Source organism: Malus domestica, chromosome 10 (genome assembly GCF_042453785.1).
Source record: "Malus domestica chromosome 10, GDT2T_hap1".
NCBI classification, from domain to species: domain Eukaryota; kingdom Viridiplantae; phylum Streptophyta; class Magnoliopsida; order Rosales; family Rosaceae; genus Malus; species Malus domestica.
The window spans coordinates 12,518,297-12,529,708 of NC_091670.1; the positions used below are offsets into that span (position 1 = coordinate 12,518,297).

Here is an 11,412-nt window from a genome sequence, read left to right on the forward strand (position 1 = left end):
TGTCATTGTTGTCCTTATTTGACACATTTTAAAAAGTTTAGGGACCAACTTAGAACAAAAAAAAGAGTTTGAGGACCAAGGTTAAACAACCACTAAAATTTAAGAACCATGTTTGTAAAAAACTCTTAAAACTTGAAAATTTTATAGTGTTTTCATATTTGAGTCCTTCATACACTTCATTTAAAACCACAAAAAAAAAAAAAAAAAAAAAACAATTTCGAATTCAAACTTAATAAAAACAAAAAATAAACAAAAAATAAAGGGTACCTATATCGGCACCCAATTTTTAGTAAGCTCACCTAATTTTTAATAAAGCTTGCATTTTTTGTTATAACTTTGAACAAAATGACCAAAAAGGACAGACATTAATTAAAGCTAAAGAAAACTCACATTTGATTTTGTTACTGAACCCAACTCCCACACCCACCCATAGTTCCTCCTTAATCTCACTTCCCAATTCCTCCAAAAACCTTAGCAATAGTCCTAATACAACAATAACAAAAAAACAATTATGCCACTAAGTGGTGTCTCACCTATAGAAATCGTAAAACACCACTGCACTCAGCTGTATAAATCTTAAGGCTGGTGGGTACATGGTAGCGAAAAATGCAAAAAATGCAAGGGTCTTGTAACCGGGATGCAACACTTTTTATTTGTTACTACTAAGCAACAATGGACATAATGAAAATGTCAATATTTTCTCCATGCCTTGTTAATTTTGTTAAGAATCCTTCATCTGCATACGAATCCACCGCATTGACTACAAAAGCAGGCAAGTAGAAGACTACATACGACTACATATTTCATTTGCAATACCAGTAGTAGTCTGGCTGATTCATGTTTCTAAACACCACAATTCTCATCCTACCACATATAAAGCAAAAGAAGTTCAAGGAAACTATTCCCCGGCAAAATCATAACTCCACAAAAAACCTATAGCTGCACTAGATTAGTCTTCCTGCTAACAAAAGAGAAATATATGTGCTTGAAAAGCATTTGGTGTGTCCCAACCTTACACGAGTTGATGCGGGACTAGATTGTATTAAGAGCAGGCTATAATCTGCAAAAGTTTAATCCTTGCTCAGCCTTGTATTCCTTCTCAGCTTTTTCTTTGCCTTGCCGTCAACAGCATCACCAGCAGCAACAGCATCTACGTTGCCCACATCATTGTCATCAACATGCTCACTAGTATCAAGGCCATTGCCTGATCCTGAAGATTCATCATGTGAAGAGGGTTCCACTGAAGGAGTTGATCCCTCTGCTACAACTTCTTCACCTGCGGTCTCTGAGTTTGTTGGGGAACGGTGGGTTTGGATAAGATAGTGTGCCACAGATTTGTAACCCAGTTTTATGACCTGATACATGTACAAAACTTAGCCATTGGTTCCTCATGTTAATTTGTTGCCTTGGTCTTTCTTTTCCATTATGTACGAAAATCACAGTGCCCAGACATGTATTGAACAATTGTATGTAGATGTATATGCATTTAAGTGTATGTGGGTGTGTGAGTTTGTGTGTTTGTGCCTGTGTTCTATTCTATTGCACGCTTTTCTCTTGATGGGAGTAGCCTATTAAGTCCGGCATGCAGGGACCAAAGAGTATCAACTGGGAAACTGCAGGAAACATGCTTGGAGAAGAATATAACACGAAATTATGCATAAACCATACATGAATGTATGCATAAGGTTGGTAAGGTTCACCTTTCTATACAGATTACCGGTGGGTTCCCACCCCAGTTGCAGATGCCCCAGAAGGAAGAAGTGGTTGTAGCTTTGAAGAAGATGAAGCATAAAAAAGCAATAGGCCCAGACGATATACCAATCGAAGTGTGGAAACTTTTAGGAGAGACAGGTATAACATGGCTCACTGACCTTTTCAATAGGATTTTGAAAACGAAGAAGATGCCAAATGAGTGGCGAACGAGCACTTTGGTGCCTATCTACAAGAATAAGGGCGACGTACAAAATTGCATGAACTATAGGGGTATTAAGCTAATGAGTCATACAATGAAGCTCTGGGAGAGAGTCATTGAGCATAGATTGAGGCAAGAGACACGGGTTTCGGACAACCAATTCGGGTTCATGCCAGGGCGCTCAACCATGGAGGCAATCTATCTCTTACGAAGATTGATGGAAAGATATAGAGATGGGAAAAAGGATTTACACATGGTCTTTATAGATTTGGAAAAAGCGTATGATAGGGTCCCAAGAGACATTCTTTGGAGGATTTTAGAGAAGAAAGGAGTACGAGTAGCATATATCCAAGCTATAAAGGATATGTATGAAGGAGCAAAGACTGCCGTAAGAACTCATGAAGGACAAACCGAAAGCTTTCCCATAACTGTAGGATTACATCAAGGCTCATCCTTAAGTCCTTACCTTTTTGCGTTGGTAATGGATGAGTTAACAGGACATATTCAAGATGATATTCCTTGGTGTATGCTTTTCGCAGACGATATAGTGTTGATAGATGAAACTCAGGAAGGGGTAAATGCAAAGCTTAACCTTTGGAGAGAAGTGTTGGAATCTAAAGGTCTTCGCCTAAGCCGATCAAAGACAGAATATATGGAGTGCAAGTTCAGTGCAAATGGAGGCCAAAACGAGTTAGGGGTGAGGATCGGAGATCAAGAAATACCAAAGAGCGACCGTTTTCGTTACCTAGGATCTATCTTGCAAAAGAACGGAGAATTAGATGGAGATCTCAACCATAGAATACAAGCTGGATGGATGAAGTGGAAGAGTGCATCCGGCGTGTTGTGTGACCGCCGTATGCCACTGAAGCTCAAGGGAAAATTTTATAGGACGGCAATAAGGCCGGCGATGCTGTATGGCACAGAATGTTGGGCGGTGAAACATCAACACGTACACAAAATGGGTGTAGCGGAGATGAGGATGCTTCGTTGGATGTGTGGGCACACGAGAAAGGATAAGATTAGGAATGAGGATATCCGGGGTAAAGTAGGAGTAGCCGAAATTGAAGGAAAGATGAGAGAAAATCGGTTACGGTGGTTTGGACATGTGCAAAGAAGGCCTACTGACGTTCCGATTAGAAGATGCGACTATGGGACAGAGGTTCAGGGCCGAAGGGGTAGAGGAAGACCTAGGAAAACTTTGGAAGAGACTCTAAGAAAAGACTTAGAGTACCTGGATCTAACGAAGGACATGACACAGGATCGAGCACAATGGCGTTCTAAGATTCATATAGCCGATCCCACTCAGTGACTTGGATTTTCCAAGTCTCCAACCGAGAAGTTTTCCTCACTCGGGAAATTAAGGGAACACTACCCCATCCTACATGCTCCACTCAGAAAGCTTCAACATACAAGCTTTAACAAAAGAAAATTCAAAGAACTTAGCGAAGAAGGCTTTGGTGTATTTAACACAATACGTTGAAATGAAGGAAAGCTTATTTATTGATATCCCCGATAAGCTACAAATATGTACATATACATGAGTCAAAATAAGCACACAAGAGGGAGCCTTCACAAAGGTTGCTTAGGAGAAGTCTCAGCAGTCGGTAGAGCCCTAGAAAGAGAAGGCACCGGAGGGGGATCATTTGGAGCCTCAGTACTGGACAGAACCCTAGAAGGAGGAGGCATCAGAGGTTGATCATTTGGAGCTTCATTACGCGGTACAGCCCCAGAAGACGAAGGCAATAAATGCCTTTGGAACAAACCCACAAATCTCTGATGATCAAGTAAAACCTGACCATCAGTTTCCTTCATCTGGTCAAGCTTCCTCTTCATGTTTGTAGCATAGTCATGTGCGAGCCGGTGCAACTGTTTATTCTCATGCTTGAGCCCTCTAATCTCCTGTTTGAGACTCATCACTTCAGCCGCCAATGATTCAACTTGGCGGGTTCGAGCAAATAGGCGTTGGGCCATATTAGACACAGAACCTGCACACTGAACACTGAGAGCCAGCGAATCCTTAACAGCTAACTCATCAGACCGTTTGGAAAGTAGTCTGTTATCTTTGGGAGTGAGAAGGTTCCTGGCCACCACCGCAGCGGTCATATCATTCTTCATCACGGAATCCCCAACGGTAAGAGGACCAGTAGGGGAGACGAAGGATGGGCGCCATATGTTGTCTGGAGAAGGCGGGGCTGCCTCTTCAACAAGGTTCAAGTCAAAACGACGGTCGGAGGGGCCAGACATTTTCAAAGGTGTTGAAGAGAGAAGAGGTCGGACAAATCAAGATCTTAGAAGTGCAAGAATGAAGCTTCTACTGGTGGAGATTCAAGTGTGCTTTGGAACTTAATGCCAGCCCCTATAAAAATCTGCACTCGACGAAGCTTCAGAAATCGAAGAGGCGCCTGCTCAGAAATCGAAGAGGCGTTTGCTTTCTCAAAAGCTGGGCTGCTTAGAGATCACGAGGGTTGATCTCAGAAATCGAAGAGGCGTTTGCTTTCTCAAAAGTTGGGCTGCTCAAATACCACGAAGGCCGATCTCAAAAATCGAAGAGGCGCTCGCTTTCTCAAAAGCTGGGCTCCCCAGAGACCACGAGGGCCGATCTTAGAAATCGAAGAGGCACCTACTTTTCCAGCCTTTTCCAGCCTTGTCAGCACCTGTCACACGCACACTCAGTTTTGCGGAAATTATGGGCATTCTGTCAAAGACTTCTGGGGAAGTAGAAAACACATGAATCTTACTGTTCAATCACCCACTTCCCATACGCAACAATAGCTCATGGGTACCACAAATAACTTTGCCAAAGTTCTCTGCCAAAGTTGAGCACGTGAAGCTTGCAGCTCCCACTACATCGCTCTGACCAAGAAGGGTAAAAGAATAGCAAAGAAACAGCACTAACAAAGTTTAGACCCATAAATTTTGACGGTCTAGCTACCATATTATTACCCACAAGGGTAAAGGAACAGTACCACTGCTGGATAATTGGAAAGTCCCTGTGTGTCAACCTCTGTGCTTCGTGGCAAGGTAGACTAGCAAACATGCCCAACCTTTACTCACATTCGAGAAAACACTCCCAATAAGATTGCTTGCTCCAAAATCGAAGAGGCACCGTCCTCCGAATCTCGAGAGCCAGACTCCCAACATGACTACTTTCTTAAAAATCGAAGAGAGGGTAAAGGAACAGTACCATTGCTGGATAATTGGAAAGTCCCTGTGTGTCAACCTCTGTGCTTCGTGGCAAGGTAGACTAGCAAACATGCCCAACCTTTACTCACATTCGAGAAAACACTCCCAACAAGATTGCTTGCTCCAAAATCGAAGAGGCACCGCCTTCCGAATCTCGAGAGCCAGACTCCCAACATGATTACTTTCTCAAAAATCGAAGAGACACTGCTCCCCGAATCTCGAGAGCCAGACCCCCAGCATGATTGCTTTCTCAAAAATCGATGAGGCATCGTTCTCCGAATCAATCGAAGAGGCGCTCGCTTTCTCAAAAGCTGGGCTGCTCAGAGACCACGAGGGCCGATCTCAGAAATCGAAGAGGCACCTACTTTTCTAGCCTTGTCAGCACCTGTCACACGCACACTCAGCTTTGCAGAAATTATGGGCATTCTGTCGAAGACTTCTGGTGAAGTAGAAAGCACATGAATCTTACTGTTCAATCACCCACTTCCCACACGCAACAATAGCTCATGGGTACCACAAATAACTTTGCCAAAGTTCTCTGCCAAAGTTGAGCACGTGAAGCTTGCAGCTCCCACTACATCGCTCTGACCAAGAAAGGTAAAAGAATAGCAAAGAAACAGCACTAACAAAAGTTTAGACACATAAATTTTGAAGGTCTAGCTACCATATTATTACCCACAACTGTAAAGGAACAGTACCACTGATGGATAATTGGAAAGTCCCTGTGTGTCAACCTCTGTGCTTCGTGGCAAGGTAGACTAGCAAACATGCCCAACCTTTACTCACATTCGAGAAAACACTCCCAATAAGATTGCTTGCTCCAAAATCGAAGAGGCACCGTCCTCCGAATCTCGAGAGCCAGACTCCCAACATGACTACTTTCTCAAAATCGAAGAGAGGGTAAAGGAACAGTACCATTGCTGGATAATTGGAAAGTCCCTGTGTGTCAACCTTTGTGCTTCGTGGCAAGATAGACTAGCAAACATGCCCAACCTTTACTCACATTCGAGACAACACTCCCAACAAGATTGCTTGCTCCAAAATCGAAGAGGCACCGTCCTCCGAATCTCGAGAGCCAGACTCCCAACATGATTACTTCCTCAAAAATCGAAGAGACACTGCTCTCCGAATCTCGAGAGTCATACCCCCATCATGATTGCTTTCTCAAAAATCGAAGAGGCATCGTTCTCCGAATCTCGAGAGGCAGATACTACAGACCACTTTTTCAAAGTGCTCTGACAGAGTTAAAACATGTGAAACAGGCAGCTCCCACTACCGTGCTATGACCAAGCAGGGTAAAGGAATAGCATTACTACTTGTTGTTAGGGAGACTCCTATATATGTCGACCTCCATCCCCAACGGACAGGCAGACCTGCAAAAATGCTCAACCCTTCATCATATCTGAGAGGGCACTCCCAACGAAGCCTTTCGAAATATTCAGCTTTCTTTCCCCCCGATAATACCTCTGCAAACAAGCTATACTAGAGCAAGAATATCTCATATCATCAGGGTTAAAAGCAAGAGTATCCCATATCATGCTTTTTCCCTGTCTTTTCTTTTGGCCTTGTTTTTACCTGCAAGACAAGGAGAAAGAGAGCAATCAGTCAGCACTTGGAATCAAGCTTCCAGCCAGGAACTGACTGCCTGGAACCCCTTACCTGATTACTTACCTGGCATTGCTCTCGAGTACTCATCTTCAACATCTTATGTTTCCAGGGAAGATTCCGCATCTGCTTGAGGAACAGATAGGGCAAGTGCGAAGGATACAAGGAAGCATGTGGAGACAAGCGTAACAGCACACGTGCCGATACATTCATTACTCTGTCAAAAGCAAAAGTATCCCATATCAGCAGGGTGGAACGTACTCTAGATTTGATGGACTTGTTTTGACCCTCAAATTCTTCAGTCGGCCTTATACTCTGGAGGAAACCAGAAAACCCTCCAGCTCAGTTCAAGAATAAGCCTGTGGAAAGTTACTTCTTCAAAAGCAAAAGTATCTCATATCATCTCTTCTCATTTTTCTTCTCTTTATCCTTCATGCTGCTGCAAGATGGGGAGAAGGTGAACAATCAGTCGGAGCTCTGATTGCTTACCTTGTCTGTCACCTCTTTCAGCAGACCCTCTAGCTCGGCGACTTGGGGGACTCCTACTACATGGTTTGTATCGCGCTTGACCAAGCCTGAAACTACAAGTAAGCTTCAAGTGAAATTGATACATTACCTTGTGCATCTCCACCAGTTAAAGATACCACCCCTGGATGGAGGAAGAGTACTTCCAGAGAAGATGCCACATCTACCTATGAGACAGATAAGGCAAGTCAAGACGACACCACACTCCGATACTTAGAAGTTTCGTGATTACGAGATCATTCTCCCACAATATTTCCTAATGTCATTTGTACTAAATCATTCACTTGTACTCACTAAATGAGAGCTTGAACCTATGTACTTGTGTAAACCCTTCACAATTAATGAGAACTCTTCTATTCCGTGGACGTAGCCAATCTGGGTGAACCACGTACATCTTGTGTTTGCTTTCCTATCTCTATCCATTTATATACTTATCCACACTAATGACCGGAGCAATCTAGCGAAGATCACAAAAAGCGATCGTTTTCGCTACCTAGGATCTATCTTGCAAGAGAACGGAGAATTAGATGGAGATCTCAACCATAGAATACGAGCTGGATGGAAAGAGTGCATCCGGCGTGTTGTGTGACCGTCGTAGGCCACTGAAGCTCAAGGGAAAATTTTATAGGACGGCAATAAGGCTAGCGATGTTGTATGGCACAGAATGTTGGGTGGTGAAGCATCAACACGTACACAAAATGGGTGTAGCGGAGATGAGGATGCTTCGTGGGATGTGTGGGCACACGAGAAAGGATAAGATTGGGAATGAGGATATCCGAGGTAAAGTAGGAGTAGCCGAAATTGTAGGAAATATGAGAGAAAATCGGCTCCGGTGATTTTGAACATGTGCAAAGAAGGCCGACTGACGCTCCGGTTCGAAGATGTGACTACGGGACAAAGGTTCAGGGCCGAAGGGGTAGAGGAAGACCTAGGACAACTTTGGAAGAGACTCTAAGAAAAGACTTAGAGTACTTGGATCTAACGGAGGACATGACACAAAACCGAGCGCAATGGCGTTCTAGGATTCATATAGCCGACCCCACTTAGTGGGAAAAGGCTTTGTTGTTGTTGTTGTTGTTGTTGCTATACCTTGAGAAGATGACTTCTTCAGTTGGGTTATTAGTCATATGTATAAGCTTTCTCGATCACCAACGGTCCTTAAATTCTTGTTTCCATTTTAGATCAGAAAAAGAAGAGACTACTTACAAGTATAAAAGAATCGTACATGAATGAATAATCAGAAAGAGCATTTGATTAAAAAATTTCAATTGGAAGCATAATTTGTGTGGCAATGACAAGACTCCTTAAGTGCTACATTTTCATCTATCCATAGAAGCAATCTGTTGAAATGAAAGCCTAAACCCGAAACAGGCAACATACTTGTAATGTTTCTAACTTCTAAAGTAGTCGTGGAGTAAAAGGACAGAAAAATGGAAAACATAAAATAAATGTAAAGCTTAAGACATTCACAAAAAAAAAAAAAAAACAAAAAAACAAAAAAATATAAGAAGACGGCTAATAAGACGAGATGAACATCAGTTTGAGATTCTCGTAAGAATCAGACCTGAAATCCGCCAGGCGCTCAGGCAATCCTTTAACGGAAATGACTCAAATGACAAACAAGCCAATGGACAGAACTCTGTCAGTCTATTTAACATGACTAACTAGGCTCGCAGATTTGCACATAAAATTGTTACTAAAATATTGGATTCTTATACAAAATTCGATCTTATAATTACGAACATCATTACCAGCTATTCAATTAAGTTTGCTCAAGTAAAATAAACATCCGAAATAAACACCTGAAAATCTATTACAAAAATAAAAATAAACATCCAAAATAGTATTTTTCGATGGAATTTAGAAACCCATCAAATGCATGATGACCTACCTGCATTGATGGCAAGTTTCTCCATTAACCGGATCGTAAATGCGCTTCCGATCCTCACCATAGCCATCAACGCCTAGCTCCCAGCTTTCGACACAATCCCCCAACAGCTTCTCATGTTCCTCTGTATAAATCTCAGGCTTTGAACCTTCCTTTATAAAAATTTCAACACTCTTTCTCTTTGAGCTCTCGTTTTTTGTCTTTTCCACATAATCTACTGGAGCCACACTCTTCAACCTAACAAAAACCCAAAAACAAAAAACTCCGTTTAAAAAAAAAAAAAAAATCAAAACCCTTCAAAGATGTAAACTTTCCCACATTTTCCCGGAATCCAAACAAGATAGAAAGTGGGTTACCTGGAAGAGCGCCTGGGGGACCCGGGATTAGGAAGTGGGTTGTGGGTTTTGGGTCGGTAGGGACGTTTTGGGGCGGCAGTTTCGGTCTTGAGCTTCTTGGCAAGGTCCAAAACTCCCAGCTTCTGCAATCTCTCCTTGTTCTCTCTGATCTTTTGGTCCCTGAAGTGCTCGTACCCTGAAACCCCCGCACTTCCATTCTCTACGGCTGCTCCGCTGCCCTCTTCGGAGTCGCCTCCGCGTCGATTTCTCCGAACCACCATTGGAAATGGTGGACTGTGGAGCCGAAAGCACCTCTTGTAAACGAAAGTGGCGAAACCTCGGTACGCGCAAGTCTGAATGAGGGGGAGGGGAGGGAGGAAGGGGGAATTTTGAAAAAAGGTTGAAATTCTTTTTTTGGTTTTTGCGGGAAGTTAAAATTCAGTTTCGTGTATCATTTACTACTATGATCTAGTAGTATTTTTTTTGTATTTGTAAGTGAGAGCATTAAGTTCGAAGGTGAATTTAAACAATATTCTTGCTAATCTATTATGAAGCTTAGTTCACTTTTCTATTTTTTTATGTAAATAATATTGTTTGTTAAAAAAAAAAAATTAGTTTCATCCCTGCCAGAAATTTCTGCTGACCTATTGGAAAAGATTGTTTTGTGTCGGTTGATTAGAGAAATATTATATACTCGATATACAACTGAATGTAACTTTTGAATTTTTATTAATTAATGTGACGAACTGAATGTAACCTTTGAATTTTTATTTATTAATGTGACGAGATGATCACATATTTTTTATGTTTATAATTTTGCTTCATAACGGAAAACTGTAATGAAATAAAAAAAAACAAACAATCAATATCTGTAAATACATTTAAAAAATGTACATCGTGATAAGAGAAAAAATATTTTGCGCGTGCAAAGAATCTAGCAATTTCTCGTTCTTTGTTATTATTGGACAAGACATGCACCATCCAGCCTTAATAGGCTCTATCTTTTCTTTTTTTAACTATCACTCTACACAAAGTAAAAACAAAAAATACGACAATACGTTCATGATAAAGAAAGGTTGGTGCCACTCCTTATTAGTTTATGCCATTTGATCTGAAATCAAAAATTAAGAAATGCGCGAAAGGTAAAAATGGTAGACAGATAGCATCACCGTAAAGAAAATGTCTTTTGCTTGAATATACTAAGAATACCTCTTAAAAATTATAATGGAAAGCAAGTAAAAAAAAAATGTCGTACCCAGTGTACAAGGCTCCCACTTTACGCAGGGTTTAGGAAAGGTGAATGTCGGCTAGTCTTACCCCCATTTATGGAGAGGCTACTCCCAAGTCTCGAACCCGAAACCTACCACCAGGGCCGGTCTAGAGATTTTTTAGGCCCGGGGCGACGCTAAAAAATATGCCTTAACTTCACATAAGAAAATTATTTATTTTCACATAAAAGACATCGATAAAATTATACTTAGAAAAACATTTCAAACTCAATAATTTTGAAACACAGAAAGACTAATTTATTTTGTATCAAGATGAGGAAACCAAAAAACTCCTGGCTTACAAGTAGATAAATGAGTTTTTTTTTCCATGTGAACTTTTAAAGTGTTTTTGTATAAATTGTGAGATGTTTTTTCTTATTTACTAACCTTGTCAATATGGGACTAAAAACATAATAATGTTTTCGAGTCTTTAATTGATATGTATAAGTAATGAATGGGCACTGAATTAAACCTTATGATGACACGTCATATGATTTGTAAATTTGCTCTAAAACTTTGGGCACTGAATTAAACCTTACTTGAATTGGAACAAATATTTAAAAATAGTAACCCATATAGCTACTAGCTAGTAACTAAAAATAAATTAACAACCAAATAAAATTTTGTTAAAATTGAAAAGAATAAACACGCACATAGCATTTCAAACTTAGGACCTCTCGTTAATTTTAAACAACA

At 41.1% G+C, this 11,412-nt stretch overlaps 1 protein-coding gene across 3 annotated transcripts; it reads right to left on the bottom strand.

Moving 5' to 3' along the window:
• Nucleotides 1-777: 777 nt before the first annotated feature.
• Nucleotides 778-9,893, bottom strand: LOC103402275 (uncharacterized). 3 transcript variants are annotated; one of them, XR_011572037.1, is made up of 4 exons: nucleotides 9,470-9,893; nucleotides 9,028-9,350; nucleotides 1,701-1,770; nucleotides 778-1,355 (listed from the first exon to the last, which is right to left on the bottom strand). XR_011572037.1 is itself a non-coding variant. In XM_070806523.1 (3 exons), the coding sequence occupies exons 1-3, from the start codon at nucleotides 9,727-9,729 to the stop codon at nucleotides 1,437-1,439; spliced, it is 582 nt and encodes a 193-aa protein (XP_070662624.1). In that variant the 5' UTR covers nucleotides 9,730-9,852; the 3' UTR covers nucleotides 778-1,436. The 3 variants fall into 3 exon arrangements, 2 of the variants coding, with proteins under 2 accessions (XP_070662624.1, XP_008339235.2); XM_070806523.1 differs by lacking the exon at nucleotides 1,701-1,770 and having other exon boundaries at nucleotides 778-1,524; nucleotides 9,117-9,350; nucleotides 9,470-9,852; XM_008341013.4 differs by lacking the exon at nucleotides 1,701-1,770 and having other exon boundaries at nucleotides 9,117-9,350; nucleotides 9,470-9,850.
• Nucleotides 9,894-11,412: the final 1,519 nt, after the last annotated feature.

Coding starts and splice junctions, on each gene's coding strand:
- LOC103402275 (XM_070806523.1), bottom strand. CDS start 9,729: ATGGTGGTTCGGAGAAATCGACGCGGAGGCGACTCCGAAGAGGGCAGC. Junction 9,351..9,469: donor TCCCCCAGGCGCTCTTCCAG/GTAACCCACTTT, acceptor GGTTTTTGTTAG/GTTGAAGAGTGTGGCTCCAG. Junction 1,525..9,116: donor GAAACTTGCCATCAATGCAG/GTAGGTCATCAT, acceptor AATAGAACACAG/GCACAAACACACAAACTCAC.